This window comes from Ailuropoda melanoleuca, chromosome 4 (genome assembly GCF_002007445.2).
Source record: "Ailuropoda melanoleuca isolate Jingjing chromosome 4, ASM200744v2, whole genome shotgun sequence".
NCBI classification, from domain to species: Eukaryota; Metazoa; Chordata; class Mammalia; order Carnivora; family Ursidae; genus Ailuropoda; species Ailuropoda melanoleuca.
In genome coordinates, this window is record NC_048221.1 from 35,291,731 (window position 1) to 35,316,263 (window position 24,533).

The window sequence follows — 24,533 nt, forward strand, 5'->3', positions numbered from 1 at the left end:
TGTTCCAAGATTTCTAATTGTACAGTTTTGGGTAAATGATGTAAACTTTTTTGTTGTTTTTTAAGATTTATTTTAGAGAGAGAGAGACAGCAGGGGGCAGGGGCAGAGGGAGAAGGAGGGAGAATCCTAGAGCAGACTTCCCACTGAGCACAAAACCAGACAGGGCTCAATCCCAGGACCCCGATTTCATGAACTGAGCTGAAATCAAGTTTGGTCCCTTAACCGACTCAGCCACTCAGGCGCCCCTGATTAAACTTTCTAAGACCTTTGGGCTAGCTCTCAGATAGATATACCATCACCTCACAAGGCTACTTTGAGAATAAGAGCACTTGTATAAAGGAGGTGCTAAATGTTAGTTGCTTCATATTAAAAAATGTAAACTGAATCTGTAACTTTTTAAATAAAGCATATCTATGTATCTCATATGACTATAATGAAACAAATTGTCAGTTTGGAGCTAGAAAGAATAGTGAATAAAAATTTAACCCAGTGACATGTAATCACAAGGCTTTTGAACAGAAAATTGCCATCTAAGTCAAAAACTGAAATACATAATGCATGTTCCCATACTGAGATACTAAAACTCATTTTTCAAAACTTACACTTAATTTTCTTTTAAGGCTTAGCTTTTTAGGGGGGGAGAGGCATTTTAAGAGACCTTAATATAAAAAGATTCCATTTCATTACATTATTATGTTTGAGCAAATTAAATCAGGAGATATTTACTGTGGTAAAAGTATTAATTCAGGTACCATAAAAACTTTGTATTAGTAATCCTCCTATACATTTAAAAAGTATCCCTACATTACTATGGAACTACTTATTATTATCCTCAATATACTCTTCAAAAAATTACAGTGAGAAAAGTAGACAATATATGATTTTATTAATAAATAGTGTGAAAGCATCAGTGATAACTGCCTGAACATTAAATTCTTTTAAACATCCACATGTCTTGGCTTTAATATTGTGCATACTGGCCTCTATGGCACTACAAGTAAACATGAAAATAGTTTCCATTTCCATGCACAGGTATTCAGCTATAACACCATTTACAAATTATTATGGACAAAGTAACCTTTGCAATAATTAATATTCATTTGGACAACCACAATAAAATGAATATTAAATCAAGCAAGAAATAGGCTATGTTCAATATGCTCTAGATGTCAGGGTGTAATATTCAATGTTATTTAAAACTTAATTTTCTTTTTTTCTTTAAAGGGACATCTTTTCTGTATGTGGGTGCTCAAATGAAAACTGAGGAATGCATTCTTTGACCACAGTAACAAAATTCAGACACAACAGAGTGCTTGCCTCCTCCTCTGAAATAAGTGATACATTTGCTCATTATCTCTCTCTCCAGGCATCATTTACCATATTATTAATGAAAATGCTTACAAGTACCAACCCAAAAATTCTGTCTTCAAGGGGAAGTTATAAATTTAAAAAAGAGTGGTTCATTATATAAAAAAAGTCAAATTCCAGAAACACTAATGCTAAAAATGACATTAAAGTTCTTAGCATCCACGTAATATATTTCCATGAGTTTTCTATTATGTGCAGGTTTATTTTCCTTAAGAAGTAAAATGAAGTTTGAATAGTACAGTCTGTGGTGTGGTGACATCAGCAACTGCCAGTTCTTGTCCATCAACGAGTCCTAATTCTAAAATAGAAAAAATATAATTAACCCAAGCAAAAAAATTTCAACAAAAAGCAAAATAACACACACATACACAAACTATACAGTTTTATGTCCAGATAAACATCAAAATCTAGTTCTCTATTTTTTTATTTTTTTAAAGATTTTATTTATTTGACAGAGAGAGACAGTGAGAGAGGGAACACAAGCAAGGGGAGTGTGAGAGGGGAGCCCAATGCAGGGCTTGATCCCAGGACCCTGGGATCATGACCTGAGCCGAAGGCAGATGCTTAACGGCTGAGCCACCCAGGTGCCCCAAAATCTAGTTCTCTTTAATGAAGGTAATATTATATTTGATTTCTTAGAGATTTTTAAATATTCTACTAAAAGAACAATTCTATTATTGCTTCTAAAAATATAATTACAATGATATCACCATTTAAAGGCATTAAAACAAACCTAGAATAAGCATTTATTACTTTTACCAAGAGAAAAAGAAGAAGAAATGGACTAGTAAATATACTCATTTAAAATACCTTTCAATGTCTTGGAGAGATTTGGCCTTGTTCGTTCTTCAATAGAGGTTACTGACTAGAAAACAAAATTATTTTAATGTAAAGCACATTAAATGAAATTAAACTTGTAATATAATTTTGTGGGGGAAAAAAAACCCTAACAAAACAAAAAACAACCAAACACTGGTTACCTGTAAGTAAAGTGTTCTATTTTTTCCCTCTAATGTGGCTGTGATGGCTGGAGATTTCATCTGCCTGAATATAAGAGTGAGAGAGGAAACAAACAAAGATCACTTTTTAAAAAAAAATTCTAGTTTTTAAAGTTTTAAAATCACAAAAGTATTTCTACAACAGAACAAAGTCCATAACACTTACAGAGAAGCACTATTGGTTAAATAATCCAAAACCTCTTGCAGTTTAGCAGATGGAGAAAACTGAATATTCTGAGGAAGCTGGCTACAAGCTGGGCAGTTTTCCTACATATATAAAACACAACAAATCACAGTGGCACATGAACCAACAATAATCTGTAATGATGCAATGAGAATCAACTTGTTTTATAATCATGCATATTTCCTATGAACAAAATTTTATGCTTTAAAATCTCCTAAATTATTTTGCTACATAGTATTTATCTCAGGCTATAGTGCAAAAGATATATAGTGAGTAGGGTTCTAGAAGTTAGAAACGACTTAGGATGCGGGCAATTTCGTTCATATTTCTAATCAGTAATTAATATGTAAAAATCTAAGTATGCGTGATCAAAAAATTCTTTAGTGTAATACTACTAACCTTTCTCTCTGCTTCAAATGTGTACGTGTACAGTCCATCTACATCATTGAATACCAAGTAATTATTAAGAGGAATATATGCACTGTAATGAAAAATGGTTCATCTTTATATAATTCAGCCAAGTCAAAACATCAATTTATATACTTATTAAAAAATGAAATCCATTACCTTGTGGCTATTTTAAAAACCTCAGTGGCACACACAGCTGCAGGGGAAGAAAATGAAGGTGCTTCAACTCAATGCAAAGTAGACATTTAAAATTTCAAGTTTTTTTAGAAGTTAAAGATAAACTTATAAGGCTATGATTGATTAAAAATAAAGAATATACTCTTAAACACTGAAAAAGTAACACATTTTATATTTGTTTTGTATAGTCCAAGTAATAGAGTAGCATTACATGTTTTCCTTCCTCTTCTTTAGATTAATGAGCAATCTGTTAGACTGATTAAAAGCTACTAAAATGTCCCCTTACTGCAGTGCATTTTATGACATAATGTAAGACAAAAATATATACAGACTGTTGTTTTTTGAACAGCTTAAAAATTACAACCTCACCAAAGAAAATATCGAATTCCTAGAACACCAGTTTTCTGAAACCAAGTAGCTGCAGAAATGTCAGTTTAGATAGTGAATCAAAAATTAAGGAAAGAAAACAAAGTTAAGTAGTGGCCATTTTTCCTTACCTGCAATGACTGCATTTGTAGAAGCTACTGCAGGAATGATTCGTTTTACTACTCCTGAAAAAAATATATTGATTAAAATATGGTCATTTCTTTTAAAGAAAAGGTATCTTAAATTAGACAATCTGATTATTAAATATCATTTTTCACAACTTGATTTTTCAGGCTTTCAAGTCAGAAAATAGACTTAAGTTTAAAAATGAAATGATCTTCTTTCACATTCCCATCATTTTGTTTTATGTTCAGAATCTTAAATTACAGTAGCATAGAAAACTCTTCACTAAGCTTCAAATAAAGATGAAGACAATATAACAATAGCTAACAATTAGAATGTTTATTATGTCCCAGTCACAGTATGAAGATTAAATAAGGTAGGACAGAATTTTCCTAACACCCTTGTTAGTCTCCTCACTCTGATTTTAAAGATAAGGAAAATGAAATTAAGACAAATTAATATCCACAGTAATGTATCTAGTAAGTGACAGGAATGACATATGAACTATACTCAGTGAGGTGTGAATAGAGTACAGAGAATAAGAGTTAACTCTCTTTCCTTATAAAATAGTTTCAGCCATTTGATTCCCCAAAATTTACAACAGGAAAACTGCCCCTCGTCTCCTTGTTTCACTACGTAACATAGACTGCATGAAATATTAATTGTATTTCTCTATTTATACCTCACTTTTCCGATACCAGTATTCACAGATTAGGAATGAATAAAGCCCCACCTTACAACGTTTTGTAAAGTAAAACATAAATATTCCCTAACTATATTTGAATTGTTCATTTTAGAAAACAAAAACTTTAGGAAAAAAAGTAGCCATATTATCTTGGGGTGTGGGGGAACACTTAAAGACATGTCCCCATAGCTTCAGGTGTAGGCAGGTTTCAAAAACTTCAGAAAAGAGCCAAATAATCTAAGAAGACAAGAAAGGAAGACAGTGAAAAAGTTTAGAAAGCTGTTTTAAAATGTTACTTCTGACTATATGATCACATATAATTTCAGAGAAGGGGAAACAGGAGCTAACTTCATGATGGTTAAACTAGAAGCTCTCCAGTGAACCGCACAGAGCAAGATGTACTGAAAGGAAGAACAGGGAGTCACAGTGAGGAGTATAAGACACAGTGCCCAATAAGAGCCAAAATGGTAAAGAGTCCTCCTGTCCCCTAGCCTTAAAAAAGCTGGACTTCACTTCCAATTTTGCTTCTGTACGTCTTGTCAAGGCTCTCAATCATTGGGCTGGAAAGTACACACCAAGCCTTGCTAAAAAGTATGGAAAGATGAATGAGACTACATATCGAAATGAGTTTATAGTTCCTGATCAGGACAAACTGAGATCATTTAATTCAAACAGTAACTACATGTGCACTGTATGCTAGACTATTTTTCTAGGTGCTGTGCAGAGTAGCAATGAAAAACAACTATTTGCTCTGACAGATCTTTCCTTCTGCTGAGGGAGATAACATGCAAGTAAATAACAAAATTTCAAATACTGAAGAGTTCTTTGAAGAAAGTAAAACAACGTATATGGTAGAGCTGACAATGATGGAGGCAGTCCACTGGTGTGGATGATCAGGGAATACCTCCTCAGGCAGGTGGTAATTTGAGATGAACCCTAAAACCATAAGACCCAGCCATACAATGACCCGGGGAAAGAGCATTTCTGTAAACAGTGAGGGCAAAGGCCCGGGGGCAAGGATGTATGAGAGTGCTGAGTATGAAATATTCTTTGCATAGAAAAACGAGGCCACTATTATTTCTGAAAAATTATAAAAACATCAATAGCTCAGGTCATTTTCAGTTGAATGATCAGGTAAACTGGTTAACTTGATACCTGAGCAATAAGCAGCCAGCCTTAACGGGGTCCAAGGAAGAACATTCCTGCCATAAGGATCAGGAGTATTAAAGCTCCAAGGTGGGAATGAGTTTGATGTGTTCAAGAACAAAGCAGGTCGGGGCGCCTGGGTGGCACAGCGGTTAAGCGTCTGCCTTCGGCTCAGGGCGTGATCCCGGCGTTATGGGATCGAGCCCCACATCAGGCTCTTCTGCTGTGAGCCTGCTTCTTCCTCTCCCAATTCCCCTGCTTGTGTTCCCTCTCTCGCTGGCTGTCTCTATCTCTGTTGAATAAACAAATAAAATAAAATCTTTAAAAAAAAAAAAAAAAGAACAAAGCAGGTCGAAATAGGGGGACTACAGGGAGCAACAAGGAGCATGTAAGAATAGAATTTTTAAATGACATCACCAGAAATCAGAAAATATGAGGAAATAATCACAGAAGAGAAAACAGCACATTTTCAAAAAGAAGACAAAGCTTTCTTCTGGTGAGCTCAGTGATGAACTTGGGACAAAATTCTATAAAGATGAACTATGAGTACCTTGATTAGGAAGCACTGATCACTAGACTGAGCATTATGACTGTTCCCTGAGACAAGTCATGTTGGACTCCATTTCTGTGACTAGTAACTTGACCACCCAGGGAAATGTGGAAGATAGTACATCCAGGCTTCAGGAGAGCAGTCAGAAAATTCTTTCATGATATCCTTGTGAACAAGACAAAGAAACAGGAAGTATTCAAGAAGGCCTGGTCAGGAGGATGAAATAAACCTAAAAGGGCCTGACCAGAAGTAAGATTCAAAGTCTGTTCTCAGGCAGTTGAGTCTTGTTAAAATTTTTAATTATTTGGGAAGGACATAAAGATTATCAAAACAACAGAGGAAAAGATGCTGGAAAGAACAGATAAGCTGGAAAGCATAACAGGGTATATACATCAGGTTTAAGAATAAACTTGTAAAGACCTATACTCGAGTATAAAAAGACAAAACTACCACCTCAAAAAACTGCCAAACCTATAACGGGAAGATAGGGCTTAGCAACTGCATGCAGAGAGAACTTCCAGACTTTACTGGACAGTGACCTTGAATCAGAAGTATAGCATCAACATAAAGAAACAAAAAACCCTGCTCTCCTCTAAGACTGCATCAATTATCGGAAGTCTATTTTAATCTTAGCATGCTGCATTCTAGCCTAGATAAGAGAAGTATGGATAACTGGAATATTATTGGTTAGAAAAAGAAAAAGAAAAAAAAAAAAAAACGGATGAAACTTAATGTCAACCGTCATGTGAAAGGATTAAAGGAACTAGAAAGACTGATGACAGTGATACTGAGGGAATGTGATGACTGTTCTGTATATGCTAAAGGCTATTACTTAAAAGAGAATTTGCTTTATATATGACTTACCCTGGGACAATACTCAAGCCAACTAAAGATGGAGACTTCTGCCCAATATATAAAATAATTGTCTTAACAGTCTTATCCAAATGTGAAATAGACTGCCCCAGGAAGTGACATCTTCCTCTTCAGTGGAAGATAAAATGAATGGTTTGACTTAGACGATTTAGGGCCTCTTCAATTCTAGTAAGATGCAGTGATTTTATTAAATTCCTCCTAGCTGGGATGCCTGGGTGGCTCAGGCAGTTAAGTGTCCAACTCCTGGTTTCGGCTCAAGTTACGATCTCAGGGTTGTGAGACTAAGCCCTGCAATGGGCTCTCTGTGCTCAGTGCCGAGTCTGTTTGAGACTCCTTCCCCCTCTGCTCCTCCCTTGCCTCGCAAGCACAAGCTCTCTCACAAATAAATAAATAAATAAAATCTTGAAAAAAAAAAAAATTCCTCCTACCGAAGTAGTATGGACTCTGTCAAACTCTGTCCCCTCTAACCAAATTTAGGACACCTGTAAACTATCATTTCCATGGTACTCTGACTGAACCTCAAATGGCTGGTACTATCTGAAATCATTTATCCATTATTTCCTTCAGAGCATCCCAACCCCTGAAAATGGGATTATCCCAAGGTTATAATTCATGACAATTCACTAATTTACCTTGAGTGAGTCTATAGGTAACACCCCTAATATTATATTGTGATGCTCTCTCGAGGGACTTTTGGAAAATCCACTGAATATGATCAGGATCATCTCCATCTAACGGAATTCCTTCTGTTAGGAAAAACAAAAAGAGTAAGACAGAATCATGCCAACTTAAATCAACTTTTCTTATAATCATACAAATGAATAATATAAATATGTATCTTACGTAATTCCAGATTATGAAATTCTGTATTACCTCCAAAAGGCTGTTCCTTAGGCCACTGCAGTATCCTTACATACTCAATACAGTGTTCTGGTAGCCTGGGCATAGATGCAATGGTGCACATGGGAAAATTAACCTAAAACCACAGTTCGTGTTTTTTAGTGGATTTGAAACAATAAATTATTTTAAAATATAACTTCTAGTTAGAACTACTTTGTAAAAGTAGATAGTAGATTAGAATTCTTCTTAGCTTTCCACTTACAAAAACAAAACATTTTTTACCACTAATAATGTTTCTAAAATTAAAAGACAGCATCTGAGTCACTTGACTTACATTCACACAGGAATGTAGGTTTGTGCTACATTTACAGGGTATATAAATTTAAGCTTTGTTAGATCATGAGAAGTGCTGAGTAAGCTCTCAAACATGAGCATTTTATTATGTTTACATGGTATTTAAATCTGAGGTATAAAATAAACCAAAGCAAAAGCAAATTCACAGAGTTAAATCAAGTCCAAGTAAATACTAAAAATATTATTTATAAATCAAAATTCTAACTATTCCTTCAAGTGGGTATATAAAGAGTCTAATTTTTGGAAGGATCATTCTCATCCCTGGTATCTTTATCTCCCTGAAACAACCACAGGCAAAAACCAAAGAAAATAGATTATAGCTCCACCCCCAACATGTAACTTCGTAATTGATCCCTTGATCCCTACTCTCCAAATGAAAAAATAAATACAAATGAATTATTGAGAACAGAACAGTATCAGTACCATGATATTCAGTTCCTATCTTTCCACGAATAGAGCAGAATTTTGTATTTTATCTCTCTTAGTATGATTTTTAAAATAAGGTTACCCCTAATTAAAAATCCTAAATATTGACTAGACTTAATAATTAATCCTAACTCTACCCCAGGAGACTATAAAACAAATGCAGGTGCTTCTTTGATTACCTGTGGAGGATACAGTTCTAGTGTGCATTCAATACAAGCAGTCATTCCAGGGAGAATCACCCGGGCATTTCCTTTAAAACCTTCTGTCCCCCCATCTATCAAAGGGACAATGGAGCTTGGATCTAATACACCATCTTCATAATTTAGAAGAGATATCTAGGAAAATTATTTAAAAGGAAGAGAGGAGAGTAAGAATTCAAAAAAAAAGGAACATGCTGTCAAGTAATTCCACAAATCAACTGCACTACTGAGTACTAGATTATCAAATCATGGGATTATTATACTAGCAATTTATAGTCTCACCTGAAAGTTAATGACTGGCAATATATCACGATGTACATCTATTTAGTTGAAAATTAAACTCTGATTTGTCAAAAATATGGTATGGTTTTCTAATCTGGGGTATGTTAAAAGCAGCAGCAAGAATTTCAAAGAACTGTAACAACACTAAAGTCTTTACCAGCATGCCATTTATCCATCTTCTGGCTATGACAGAGTCCAGTCCACACACAATTATATGAAATTCTATGGAAGAAAAAGCAAGTTTAGTTTTTAAAAATGTCATTGCACAAAATAATTCACTTTCTAAGAAACAAACAAACAAAAAAACCCCACCTTTTGTTATAACACAAACACACACAGCTCCTAATCCTTGCGTAATCCTTATTCAGGACAGCATATAAAAATGCAGCTAATGATGTTAGCTAAGAATTAAAACAGTGGCATTCTCTGTTCAGTCAACCTTACTGAAAAGCAAACACCAAGAGATGAAAACAAATGAAGAAACAGCCTTCAAATAGCCAGCAACTACAATATAGTAATTTAGTGAGAATTTACTTTCAAGTGGACAACTTACGTCGATAGAAAGTGTCATTAAAATCCTGAATCTTGTTGAAATGTCTGTATATAAGTAAAGGAACTTAAGCTGCTAAGTTTTTAATTTATAAATGAATTTAACAATGCCATAAGGAACAAATTATAAATATACACAACAAGAAGTCAGTCATCAATGTTCAAAGCGGTGGAATTCAGGGAATGTGAAAAAATGAATACAACCCCAATTTGTGACAAAACCTCTTTTCTAAACACTCCTCTCCTAACTTCTTAGAAGTAGTTTCTCATCCCTGAACCCCCATGTTATAATTATGTCTCTGTTATACTCTCTACTCTGCTTCAGTTTTTATATAAAATCATATGTCCTGGGAAAGCAGACTGTGTGTCCTCAACCATTAGCACCAAGCAAATAGGCAATAATGCATTTTAGTGAAGGAAACAAGCATATTACAATTCCCATTTAGGCAGATGACTGCAAGACTCAGAACACAAATTAACACCTTGTACACCTTAAATTTATACTATGTTATATATCAAATATTTTCAATTAAAAACAAGAGTTACTGCTGCAAAGCTAATTTAAAAAAACAATGTTTCCAATAACTTTTTCATGTACAAATATGATTTGCTATTTTGGGGGTAAGGGGAGGTATGAATTCTTTGTTCTTCTCTCAGTTTTCCAAATCTCTCTTTACTCTACCAAATCCAATCAGCAGTCTTTCCCTGCCTGGAGGCTGCAAAGAGAACCCCATCAAAAATGGCTATGGGTGTTAATCAATCATAGCACTTAATATTTTAACAGCACATGTATACAAAAAATTTTAATTTTTCTAATGGAGCAATTTTGTTTAATAATATATATACTTCTCTAAAATTACAATAAATAATCCATCATATATTTTAAAAAACCAAAATGGAGAAAAGAGGAACAATATAAAAATACGCTTATCCTGGATTTTTAATTCTGGCCTACAAATAAAGCTATAAAAAATAAATTCAATCTCGCCCTCACCCCTTTTGAATTCTAGGCCAACAGGAGGCATAAGCTGCAGCTAGAACAGGCAGGTCAAAAGAGAACCAGGTGCAGCCACTCTGAAGAACAGTATGGAGTTTCCTCAAAAAGTTGAAAATAGAGCTACCCTACGACCCAGCAATTGCACTACTAGGGATTTACCCCTAAGATACAAATGTAGTGACCCGAAGGGGCACCTGCACCCCAATGTTTATAGCAGCAACGTCCACAATAGCCAAACGATGGAAATAGCCCAGATGTCCATTGACAGATGAATGGATAAAGATGTGGCACGTGTACACACACACACACACACACACACACACACACACACACACCATGGAATATTACACAGCCATCAAAAAAAATAGCATCTTGCCATTTGCAACATGGCTGGAACTAGAAGGTGTTATGCTAAGCGAAATACAGATAAAGACAATTATCATATGATCTCACTGATATGTGGAATTTAAGAAACAAGGCAGAAGATCATAGGGGAAGAGAAGAAAAATGAAACAAGACAAAACCAGAGAGGGAGACAAACCATAAGTGACTCTTAATCACAGGAAACTGAGGGTTGATGGCGGGATGGGTAACTGGGTGATGGACATTGGGGAGGGTATATGTTGTAATGATGAAATCACAGACCTGTACCCCTGGAACAAATAATACATTTAAAAAAAGAGACAGAGAGAGAGAGAACCAGAGCAAACAGAGAGACGGCAATAGGAGGACCCCAGAGCCATACCAAGAAATCCCACGTCCTAGATTTCTATAAAATACCCAAAATTCACAGATCTAACTTTAAAGTATGCACAGTCTTCTCTTTCTTTCTCCCTATAAAGGCTGTATTTGCCTTTTTAAACATTTATTTTGAAATAATACAGATCCAGGGAAGGTTGCAAAGCTAATATAAAGAAGTCCCATGTGTCTTTCATCCAGTTTCCCCCAATGGTTACATCTTAACAGGACTATTAATATCAAAACCACATATCTGACATTGATAAAATGAGTATGTACAGTTCTGTAATTTAAACGCTTGCATAGATTTGTGTCACCACCCCCATAGTTATACAACTATTCCATCACAGCAAAGCTCTTCCTCCAGCTACCCCTTTAGAGTCACACCTCTCCGTCCCCTGATGTCTAATCCCCGGCAATCATTAATTTGTTCTGTCTCTAATTTTGTCATTTGAAAAGTATTACATAAATAGAAACATACAACATATGACCTTCTGAGACTGGCATTTTTCATTCAGCATGTCTTTGATATCCACGTAACTTGTTGCATGTTTTGTTAATTCCTTTTTACGGCTTAACATTATTCCACAGTATAGATGTACCACAGTTTAATAATTCACCTAGTGACAGATGTCTGGGTTGTTTCCAGTTTTTGGCTAATGCAGATAAAGATGCTATGAACATTCAATAACAAGTTTTATGAAGTCCTAAGTATTTGTTTCTCTGGGGTAATGCCCAGGAATGAAATTGCTGAGTTGCATGGAAAGTGTACATTCAACTTTTTAAAACTGCCTATTATCCAGATGACTATACCATTTTACATTTCCTACTAGCAATGTATGAGTGATCCAGTTTTTCCGCAGCTTTGCCAGGATTTTATATTACTATTACTTTAGCTATCTGAAATATATAGTAATATTTCATTGTGGTCATAACTTGGAATTCTCTTATAGCTAGTGATGATGAACAACTTCTCATGTGCTTTCTGTATCTTCTTTAGTGAAATGTCCTTTCACATTCTGTCCATTTCCTAATTGAATTGTTTTTTTACTGCTGAATTTTGTGAATTCTTTGATTTATTCTGGATGAGTCCTCTGTCAGATTCCTTTTTCATAATTATATCCCATTTTCATTATATCTCATTCTCTTAACAGGGCCCTTCACAAAGCAAAGTTTTTATTTTGATATAGTCCAATTTATCAATTTTTTTCTTTTAAGGATCACACTTTTTTTCACACATTTTTTGATGTAATCTAAGGACTCTTCACCAAGCCCTAAATCACAAAGATTTTCTACACTGTCATTCAAAGTCTTACATTTTATACTTAAACCTATGATACCCTTTAAGTTAATTTTTTACAATTTTGAGGTTTGAGTTGGGATTCCTATTTTTGCCTATGGGTATCCAATGACTCCACCACAATTGATTAAAGAGATTATCCTTTCCTCCACTGAACTGTTTTTGCACTTTTGTCAAATATCAATTGGCCATATTTGCCTGTGGCTATTTCTGGTTTCTCTGTTTTACTGATGTGTCTCTATCTCTGCTAACACCACAGTCCTGATTATTGGAGCTACAGTAAGTCTTGAAATTACATAGTGATTCCTCCCACTTTATTCTTTATCAAAATTGTTTTAATTTTTTTCAAGATTTTATTTGAGAGCGTGTGCGCACACACAAGCGGGGGGTGGGGAGGAGGAGGAGGAGCAGACCCCCCACTGAGCAAGGAGCCCCATGAAGGGCTCGATCCCAGGACCCTGAGATCATGACCTGAGCCGAAGGCAGACACTTAATCAACCGAGCCATCCAGGCACCTCTCAGAATTGTTTTAGGTATTCCTTTACCTTTCCATATAAATTTTGGAATAATCTTGCCTATATCAACAAAAAGTATTGCAGGGATTTTGATAGAAATTGTTATTAAACTTGTATACAAATATGGGGAAACATGACATCCTTACTATGTCAAATTGCCCAATTCTTGAACACAGTATCTTTCCGTTTATTCTTTGATTTCTTTCATCAGCATTTTACAGTATTTAGCATACAAGTCATATATTTTATTAGATTTACACCTAAGTATTTACCCTTTTTTTGAGAGGTTGTAAACGGCATTTGTTGTACTTTAAATTTCACTCTCCACATTTTTACTGCTAGTATACAGAAATACAATTGATTTTTGTATGTTTATTTTCTATTCTGTGGCATTTCTCAAATAGCAAAGCTCACCTCCTGAATTTCTATAAAACACTGGAAGTTCTCCAGATCTGAAAAACACTCCTTTTTAAAAACATACTTTTGGGAAAAATAAATTTACTCTGACACGTGTTCCATTTGGTTAATATATACTGTCTACTCAGTCTGCTACTGTAGGGAGACACAAAGATTAACTATAGCCAGACAAGGAACTTAATAGTCTAACAGAAGAGATATGTAACTCAAACCAAAATTAAGGAAAATAATGCAAAACAAACAACTGCACTGGCTGTAAATGCTTAATTTAAAAATTAGGTCAAAAAATATTTATATAACCTTAAAGAAAAGACTGGAAGGAATATAAAGCAAAATGTCACCAGTAGGTACCTCAGGAATAAACTTACTGCTGATGGTTGTTGTTGTTTTTTTTTTTTTTTGGCTTATCTGTATTTTCTGTTAACACCTCTTTTATAATAAAGAAAACACAAAGCTTTAGAAAGTTAAGTAACTTTTTTGTCAAAAGGATACGGAACTACATTGCAATTAGGAACTCTGTCATTTAGAAATTCTGCAGCAACTTCAGCCTTAGGTCTTCCAACATCTTTAGGCCTACAAGAAAAATTATATTTAAATTATAATTCATGAATATAAATCTAAATGATCTATGTATTTTCAGACATAAAAAATACTCATGGTGAGCTTATTTAGAGGATATTTAGAAGGAACACTTTTATCTAAATATTTTTGATGAGTAATTAGTCATTCAACATCAAATGTCAACACTTGCTGATGTTCCAAATGAAGTATTTAGAAGTACTGACAAGTCTAATCATTTCTGAAATGAAAATACAAACAGTGCCTTTTTCCCCCCACGGAAAGCATTAACAATGGCATGTTTTCTGGCCACTTCTCACTGCGGCATTTCCCAGTGTAAAAAATCATCCCACACCCAGAGCCTTCTAAATTTGCCCTGAACCCCAGAACCTCAAGGTGTTACTATGGAGGTCTTGGCTGAAATATACACACGATTCATTCTAGAGACACAAGAACCTTCATTTATCCTCTTCTTCCCATGTGTGCTGATTAAATAGTAAATTTTATGTCCCAAACAAAGCCATAAGCATGTTTTGGAAGAAGAAATAATGCTGAAGGCATTATCTAAAATTGCAAATAACGCCAACATTCTTAAGAAACTAAAAACAGAAGACCTCAAATGATCATTCCTAGGTAAGAACCATAGCTACAGACAAAAAAGGACACAAGGAAGTCTCTCTTCTAACCTCAGTACAAATGGTATTTTCTTTTGTAGTACTTCCTCATACGCCTCACATAAGTAAATCACTCCCTCACACATACAAAGTAAGTGCTTTATTACTACTTTTTCACAACATAGATGCAGTGGTCTATCATACCCACTAGACTACAAACACCTGGAAGAAAGTAACGATATTCTTATCTCTTTATATTCCTTCATATATAAGCACAGACTACTTTAAAAATTAATGAAAATTAAAAAAAACAACAATGTTCCTAATAAAAATTACTTTTTATTTAAAATTGGAATTTTAAAGAAAAGTAATTTAACAGGTCAATTTTCTTCTCTCCCATGAAGCAGTGTGCTTCTCTTGATTCAAAACTTCTGATAAGAGTTTATTCTGACTGTCCTAACAGTCAGCCTATAACTAGGCTCCAGCTATAAACCAAGGAACCTGATTTCAGCACTGCATTCAACCACTCTGGACAGAGCTCTTTTGGTAAAGGGGATAAAGGAGACTTTCAAAATTCTTTTATGTTGTGGACTGTATGTGCTTTCACAGTAGATCCCAAATAAAAAAAACTCCTAGATGGTTTCTGTGGAGACTGGTAATTTACCATTTCAGAATTAGGGGATCAGATTCCACCTAAAAACAGCACTTTGTAAAGATTTTATTTATTTGACAGGAGAGAGACAGCCAGCGAGAGAGGGAACACAAGCAGGGGAGTGGGAGAAGAATTAAGTAGGCTCCCAGAAGAGGAGCCTGATGTGGGGCTCGATCCCAGAACGCCGGGATCACGCCCTGAGCCAAAGGCAGAAGCTTAACGACTGAGCCACCCAGGCGCCCCTAAAAACTGCACTTTGAACAAAAAGGCCTTTCACAGGAATCATCTTTGCAGGACACCCTGGCCTAATTGCTTAATATTGAAATCAAGTACCTGCCCTGAAGGCTGCTCTGAGATTAAAGGAGGTAATATAGATAAAGAGTTTAGGAAATGTTTACTACAACCTACGCACTCAACAAATGTTAACCATCATTATGATTTTTCAATCATTATTTTAACTACAAACTAAAGGGCACGGCCTATTACCAATAACCAATCACTTCCCTGTTATCTCTGTTAGAGCATTCATATACTAAAAATGTGTCAAGATCCACAAAGCGGGTATTTTCAAGGGTTAAAAAATTAAATCAACCAAAAGATAAAGCCTAAACATTAAATGTAGAGTTCACGCTGCTATTACAACACTTCCTTAATTTGACTTTGTTTAACCCATCCTTCAACCTCTTTAATATCTTCCACAAAGAGAGGTTTCATGCCTATCCAAAAATTTAAATTTACCTCTCTGCTAACCTAATCTTATACTGCATACCTACGACTATCTGAGCACTTTCTGCTAATAATCTATCACTAGAAAGAAAAATAAAAAGTCCTTATCTCTATATATAATTCTTTGACCAATGACACTTACCTCTCTTCATGTCTGCATATATGGCCCACCCGCAGTTTTTAAAGTCATTTCTAACAATCCATTCCTAGATGCTTTCTGTATTTCATGTTTGTCTACGGTAATTATCCCTTTATTCCATTTCAACTGCTCCTGGGTTTTCTCTCCCTGACTTTTTTCTGTAAGAAAGTTTAAACTCTCACAACTTCATTGCACCAAACTCACCATCTTGGCTCATAAGTCCCCACCAATATGTCTCACTAGGGCCTAATATTCCAGCTACTGTTCTCTTACAAAATAACAGGACGAAAAGAGCCCTACTCCATGTCTTCAGAGCACCATCATCCCCCAATCACATAAACCATTTGGAAATCTCTTTAAATAACAAAATCATATACTTGTTTTATAAAACTAGTTTCACCAGAATGCTTCCAATTTTCTTGCAAAATTTTATGAAAAAAGGGAGTGGTAGTTATTTTTAAATAAAATTAATGTTACCCTCTCATAGTTTTTAAAAATTATTAAGCTGCATTGTACTCAAGTTCAAGTGATTATCAGAATTTTAAACTAAGATCTTAAAACTTACCTAAATAAAAACTGCCTATTTAGATTGGAAACATCTATAGTGTCCATGTCTATAACATGAATCTGTCTAAAACCAGACAATGCCTGTGGGAATAAAAAAAATCCAATTAAGCAGAAGTTTCCGCACATTTGAAATTTTAAGATTTGTTTTCAAGGTAGTCCTAAATTTATAAATGCGCGATAATAAATTCTACATAATTGTATTCAATGGTCAAAGAGTCTTACAAGGTATATAAATTCAGTGTTCTTTGTAAAGGTAAAAAATGTGTAACTACTAAGTTTTAAACAGTCTATAACCAAAAGAGAACTCAAAATTTCTACAGCTGTTTTATAATCCCATAACACATAAAGTTTGTTGCTTTGCTGCTGCCAGATATTTTAATTTTTCTAGTCTTATTAACTGAATTTGCTATTCTTTTTCAGAATACTGTTAAAAAGCAATTCCTACAAATTTTGTCTTAGTTTACATAACATTTAAGATTTCACAATTCAGAAATAACTACTAGAAGGTGTATATTACCAACACACATATGTACACAGCACACGTAAAAGGAATTAAAGTACTGAGTCAAGAACAAGCGATCAAAAAAGCTAGGGAAAAGCAACAAACTGTTTCAGTACAACTACTGCTCAAATTTACCAGCAAAGGAAAAGATGAAAAAAAAAACAAGTCTCAATAATTAATCATGCTTTTCTGGTCTTGATCAGTTAAGTCAAATTAAATCAGGTGTCAATAATTTCCCTACTTTTCAGCCCCTCCTTATAGCAAGAGATCCTCCAGAGTTGTCTATACTTGCTTTTTCATACTCCTGTCTCACACTTACACTACACAATCTTTCACTCCCACCACTCCACAGAAAACTGCTCTTCAGGGTCACCAGTGACTCCCACGTTACTACTTCCAATGACAATTTTCAGTCTCTCTGATCTTACTACCCACCTGAAGTATCTGGTGTGGATCAATTCCTCTTCTTAAAATACATTCTTCACTTGGTTACACTTACGAGAAATCTGAACATTAAAAATTGGTTTCCAGTTCACCTTACTCAGGAGTTTACCTCCTACTTTACTAGCCAGAATTTGGAGTGCCCTTATGCTTAGTTCTGGTTGGTGCTGGTGATCTCTGACACTCTTGTAAGATAAAGCATCATCTAACAGACATTTCAAACTTAACAGTTTCCAAAACCAAACTCAATCATCCTTGTTCACCAACACCACTAAATCTATTCTTTTTCCAGTGTCTCCCATTTCAATGAATGCTAACTCCATCTTTCCAGTTGTTCAGGGGAAAAACCTTGTCATAGTCATCCTTGGCACTTCTTTCTCTCATGTCCCACAACTAATCCACTAGTGAATCCTGTTGATTCCAACCTCAAAACATATCCATCATCTGACTGCCTCTCACCACCTCCAACGCTACCATCTTGCTCCATGTCATTGCCACCACTTGCCTAGATGACTGCAACAACCTTCCAACCAGCCTCTCAGCTTCCTGCTCTGCTCTTCCTTGAGTCTTTTCTCCGTACATCAGGCACAGTGAACCAGGTTAAAAGATCAAATCAACTCATCTGCTTAAATCTCTCCAATGACTTCCTAACTCAGAGTAAAAGACAAAGTTTTTACAGTAGCCTCTAAAGCCCTTTGTAATATTCACTCTGAGCCCTTCCATTTTCCATCACCTCTCGATATTCTGTGGGCAACTGCTTCCACTTGCCCACTTCTGCTTTAGCTATAACGATCTCCTTGCCTCCTAGAACATAAAAGTCATGCTCCCATTTCACAGATTTTGCACCTGATGTTCCCTTTGCCTAGAACATTCTTGCTCACCTCTCTGCTCAAATAGCATCTTTTTGTAAACCACTTCCCTTCCCACCAGGCTACCTATTTTGCATTATTCCTTTCCCCATAGCATTTATTACCATCTGGCATACTACGTATTTTACTTGTCTTTTTCCTTCCCTAACCCCAAAAACACAAACGCCTGTCAGTATTTTTCAGTGCGTATCTTTAGCTTTCAAAATGGTGCCTGGCATATGGGGGGAGGAGGTTCTGGAACTCTTTGCTCAATTAATAATATTAATGTCATATTCTTTTTTCAGAATGACCCTTGGGGCGGACTTACAGTCAATTTAAAAAACCATGTAATATCTCTCATATATTTATGTCTGAAACAAGCAAAGTAACAAGTGGTAATTGAAAAGCTTTAGTTTTCCTCTTTCAAGACATGACAATGCAATAAATAACAAGGCCATTCCTAAAGTTGCTTGATGACTAGCCTCAGATCTAATCTTCAATTAATTTACATTTAAAATTACTATATGTCACATTTGCAAGTAACAGCTTCATAATAGAAAAAGGTAAGCATTAGGGGATTTATACATAGAATGCCTACCAAAACCACTACCCATCTTCCATAAATCCTTCCCTCCTAGAACTCTTTGGTACTGCAAGGGTTTTTACATTTGAGAAAGTTCGATCATTCTGGCACTCCATCCCATAGTATATCATATATTATGTTATTTGTTTTGGGTAAGCCTTGTCTCTCCAATGAAATTTCAAATGCATTAAGTACATAGACCATGATGACCTACAATCCCTTCAGAACTGAGCACAGCAGTTAAGTACCAAGAAGCATATTAAGTTTCTGCAATTTCACTAAGACTGACATTAGTGTTTTCTTAGCAAAATGAATGTAGCCTTGACATTTAAACTATACTCACAAGACCAACTTTTTAGGTCACTCATCTGGCTATGTGACCTGATTCATTGTCTAAGGAGTTTCCTCTATCATTTCCAATTTTCTACACAGCAGTGAGAAGGCTGACATACAACACCTTTAAATCAATTCCTCTCCTATCCATTTTTATTAAATAAACCAGTAAAGCCTTATAAAAAGTTATCTGTGGTTATGAGAAGTCAGTGAAACTATTAAGTCACATATTATGGATTTCAAACCAGTATAGAGAAATAGCTTCTCTAAAGAGTACCTCCTCTTCAGATGATATTCAGCAAAAACAAATTGACCAAAAAAAAAAAAAAAAAAAAGTTTAGCTACCCCAAATTTATGTTTGATTAAGTCATATAATGACCTAATGGTTCAGTGAAAAGCACACTTGACTAAGAATTAATGACCTGGATTAGGTTCTAGGTACATCACTATTCAGAAAAACTTAGGCAAGTGATTTAACATCTCTAAACGTCAGTTTCTCCCTTTATATAAAATGAGACAATACCTAGCCACCTAATTGGGTTATTTTGAGGAACAGAAGAAATAATTCTTTGAAATTACATGTTAAAATATGAATTACCAGTTTTGTTATTTACATCACTGAAATTAATGACTGCTATGCAAGAGGAAGCACAAAGATTTGTTTGATAAAGATCAGAGAAGAAAACAGAAGGATTTAGTATCAGTGACTTTACAGTTGAGGACTTCAAAGTGTATAAACTTTCACAGTTATATCATTATTTTAATTACAATCTCGAATTTGACCTGCTAAATTTATCTAACAAAGGCTCACAGGAAACAAGGTTAACAATTATAATAAAGAAATTTCCTAGTAATAGAACAGAAAAAGAAAAAGCTTTAATTACCACAAGGAGAAAAAAATATACATTTTATATGTATATATATTTATTACCAGATTTTTCAGTAGTTCACATCCTAAGCCGCCAGCTCCAATGACCAGAACTTTACAGGTATCTAACAAAAACTGGAGAGACTGTAAAGAATGAAAAGGTGTATTAAGTACCATCAATAAAGCAATAAGCCAATAAACAGTTTCTGATGTCTCCATGAAAAATGCAATTAAGGATAAAGAGCAGATTTTGTATTTAATAAATTATTTTAAATTTATGAACAAGGTACAACCAGAAATTCTGTAATCTAATGATTTCAGAGGGTTTCAATTTTAATGTTTTTAAATTGACTTTAATCTTATGAAATTAAAAGGTTATTTCCAACAAGAAAAACTACTATACCTAGTTATTAAGACTTATCTTTTTTTTAAACTTTGAAAGGGGATGAAAAGCATCAAATTTATTAAACTGACTTGCTAAAAAGAAAAGTATAAAAACCTTAAGAACAGAGGCTCAAACACTGCACAAGGTCTTTAAAGGTCTTAAAGTAAAAAGGTAAGAAGAGTAATTGCTGCTTTTGAACACAGTGAGTGAAACTTACAAAACAAGAGATGACAGGAAGAAAATAAAACTCTTAGAAAATTGTACATCAGCAGAAATACAATTTAAAGCAATGATTTAACAGCAGTATCTTAAATTATTAGGCCAAAAAAAAAAAAAAAAGAATTCAGAAGCACAAAAAAATATGGTGGAGTATCCAAAGAAACACAAAATACTTTCAATTCTGTCCAAGATTGATGGAGAGAAAAGTTATACTGATGATACAGTGAACGAAACCCAACAGTCTGTACCTTAGTTTTATGAGTAGCATAATACTATTTCAAAACAACTCTCTTTATAAACACAAAAGACATAAGAATTAACTATAATGAATATATTTTCTACCTTGCAGTAAAAAACAAATTGTTATCTAATTAAACATGTCTTATGTCAAACACTATCAGTACAAAATTCTATCCCTCTATTATATAGTAGTCACATAATTTTTAACATGCAATTAATTATTTTCAATTCTAGGTAAAGATGCTCATTTCAACTAAATTTCAAAATTTTAAGCAAGCACATCTATATTCCTAATAAATTTAATTTCTCATAGTAGGGTTAAAAAGGGGAATGTGTCTCAGAAGTCATTTTAAACTCTAATTTTCAGTGAAGTATAGCTTAGAATCCTAAATGAGATCATAAAGTTATTTTACTCTTGAGAATATTACATGAGAAATGTGAAAATGACTCAAATATTTGTCATTCAAATATAATCAGTTGCAAATATTCAATTTAGTACTTCAAGGTAACCTACAAAATTGTTATTAGTTTTATTATAGAGCAAACTAAAAAGAAAGCATTTTTTTATTTTTGAAATATAAAACTATTAGAAGTTATTTAAAAACGTTTCAAGAAAGCATTTTATTATTTTTGAAACATAAAACTATTAGAGGAGTTATTTAAAAATAAACGTTTCTCACTTCAGTGCTCGGTTCGAAATCAGGGTGTGTGAAGGGTCCAGATCGCTCGAGGAACTTCTTTACATGGTTCCAGCGACCTTCCCAGTCTCCAGTGTCCCCACACCCACCATCAACAGCCATTCTGCACAGAACACAGTAAATTCAGCTGCAAAGATCAGTAGGAAAAAGCCACACCTACAACTATTATGGTTTCCCCAAATGAAAAAATAACCACACCAGACCGGCTCAAATAAAAAGGGAAATATCAATGTAGTTACGCTTATGCTTTTAACTTTTCTCTTGGCCATTATCTGGTTTATTTAACGTTAACAACTACAAGTTTGATAAAGTAAGTCAGTCTCCATGTTTCTGGGATACAAAAGCACCCCAAGATCAAACTTGGGATATTATTGGTTAATTGGTGAGAAATGGGCTTTTCTACATTTGGAATTTATAAAAGATCACTGTAAACTTTCCCAATTTGTTCCAACAACACACTTGGATCAGAAAAAAAAGAAAGAAAGAAAAGAAAAAAGAAACTCCACTTTCAGAATAATAATGCTTCAGATCTACTATTACTCATGTGTCCTTTCCAAGTTTGAAAGATGTGATTTAATGATGATTTTTGATAAAAGGAACGTTCACACATTTTTCCCTGAAAGAGATCCTAATTTTCAAAAAAGAATCTTTTAATACTATGAGGTGTTGTTTCCGCTCCAACACAAAAAAAGTCTGGGGTTACAATGACACTGCAGATAGGCATTATCATTTAAAACCTTTTTAGAACATAACTGAATAAAGGAGGGACTCCTCTAACAAAACACAAAATGTATTTTCTAACAGAGATGTACTTTTAACTCTCTGCAAGATTTATGTTTGGTTGTGATTATTTTTAATTTTCAAATTTCCTGTAATACCCCAGCTTCTACCTCCAAATAGATTAGTAATATCCAATTTTTACAAAAGGGACAAAAAAGTATTGTCTAACAATAAAGACCATAGCATCTGATGTCAAGCTGGGTTTGGTTCCACAACAACATTGCAACCTTGAGCTGATTACTAAGGGCTATAAATCTCATTTGGAGGTTGTTTGTAGCTACGATTTAAGGTCAGAACAAGGATAAGGAGATAATCCACAGGGGCCTTAGTACAATACCTGGCACATAGTAAGCATTCAAACCTTTGCTGTCATTTTTAGCAAAAGTGGAAAGGAAATGAAAGTTGGGAAGGAATGTGAAATTAATAAGCTTGTCATTCCAATCCTTTTGCAACTGAAATTAAACTTTCTGAGGGAGATACTTAAAAGACTCTAGAGGACGCTACTGGGAACTGGCACAGAAATTACTAACTCACCACACCCACTGCAAGAGCACCTTCTACCCCTCCCACGCAAGGAGACGAAAAATTATGTGTCGTGGGCCAGGTTAGGAAACACGGTTTAAATCTGTCTCACCAGCACAAAACTAAACATCTGATTAAAAAAAAAAAAATGAGGTGTGTAATAAATGGGGCAATAAGTTCTTTGGAGTCAATATTCTCCTTTAAGAGCAAAATATTTTGCAAAAATTATTGAAGTGCTTAGTACAATGCCTTACACATAAAGTTCTCATAAAAAGTTTGCAATTAATACTATTGTCTCAGGGTTTACGAAAGGCCAAAAACGGCCTAGTGTCCGTTTCACGTGTTTAATAAAGATTCGCTTTTCACAAGGTCACGGCTATGACAATTTGGGGTGGAGGAGGGGGTGGGGCTCAAGGGTCCTTCCGCAAGACCTTTGGGTCAAGTACCACCCTGGCGGGCCGGTGCCGGGCCTGCAGCGGTGGACCTCGGGCCCGGCGTCCGCCCGAGATAAAGACGAGGAGCGGCCCGCCGGGCCCCTGGGGCTCCGGGATGGGGGTCAGGGGATGAGGCCGCGCGGCCTGCTCTCCGGGTGCCCCCCTCCCAGCCCCCCGGGCCCGCTGCGGCTGGTCCCCTAGGCCTGGGGTGGGGGGAGGCGGGGGTCCCCGGAGAGGGCCCCGGCCTCCCGGCAGCACTAACTTCTCAGCCAGCAGCTCCTCTATTCTCCTTCTTTTCTTCTCCCTAAAAGAAAGAGAGAATAAAAGAAGGGTCAGCATCACGCTACACACTGGGCGCCGCGAGGGGATGGGGGGCGAGGGGACGGGGGCGGCGCTGATGCTCCCTTGCGCTTTACATCTTTTTTATGTAATTATAATCTTGATTAATTACATTTAATTACATAAATCTTATCCAGTGTATAACGTTATGTTGCATGAAAATATACACACGATGCCTGGTATGTTTACACAGTTTACGTGCTAATTAATAATTATAAAAAATGGTATATTCTATGAAAGAAATCCTTGGAAGAGCCACCCTCAAATGCTACAGAGGTGTCTCTCTGAGGCAAAGCAGCGGAGTAGTTTTCACCTTTAACTTTTCAGGAAATACTTTTGCCTAAGAGTACGGACTCTAAGAATAAAATCTAAATCAGTTTATAATGGTGGGATGGAGAGATTATTATTTTCCTCCTTTGTGAATATCAATGGTAATCTTTTAATGTCACATGATTCTGCCAGATAAGAAGTTCAGCAGAAATGGAACTGAATGGAAGTAAACATTTTTTCTGGGGAAAAATATGTATTTAGATAAAATTATAAAGAAAAAAGCACAAAAATTAAAGAGTAATTTAGAACACCTATAATC

General features: G+C 35.2%; 1 protein-coding gene across 1 annotated transcript; it reads right to left on the reverse strand.

Annotated features, from left to right (window-relative positions):
* Positions 1-862: 862 nt before the first annotated feature.
* On the reverse strand, positions 863-23,973 carry UBA3 (ubiquitin like modifier activating enzyme 3). The gene is made up of 17 exons (XM_034658631.1): positions 23,868-23,973; positions 21,852-21,972; positions 20,391-20,471; positions 16,751-16,833; positions 13,989-14,069; positions 9,534-9,577; positions 9,138-9,202; positions 8,678-8,833; positions 7,752-7,854; positions 7,511-7,624; positions 3,633-3,686; positions 3,118-3,154; positions 2,950-3,031; positions 2,533-2,633; positions 2,349-2,412; positions 2,179-2,233; positions 863-1,666 (listed from the first exon to the last, which is right to left on the reverse strand). Exons 1-17 carry the CDS (start codon positions 23,942-23,944, stop codon positions 1,578-1,580), a joined length of 1,407 nt encoding a protein of 468 aa, XP_034514522.1. The 5' UTR covers positions 23,945-23,973; the 3' UTR covers positions 863-1,577.
* Between the last annotated feature and the right edge of the window lie 560 nt (positions 23,974-24,533).

What these genes read in the sequence shown, in the direction of transcription:
- UBA3 (XM_034658631.1), bottom strand. Translation starts at nt 23,944, where the DNA reads ATGCTGACCCTTCTTTTATTCTCTCTTTCTTTTAGGGAGAAGAAAAGA. An exon ending in GTTTTTAAAATAGCCACAAG is followed by an intron (nt 3,032 to 3,117) that starts GTAATGGATTTC and finishes TTTTCATTACAG; the next exon opens with TGCATATATTCCTCTTAATA. An exon ending in CATTTGAAGCAGAGAGAAAG is followed by an intron (nt 2,634 to 2,949) that starts GTTAGTAGTATT and finishes TTATATATGTAG; the next exon opens with GAAAACTGCCCAGCTTGTAG.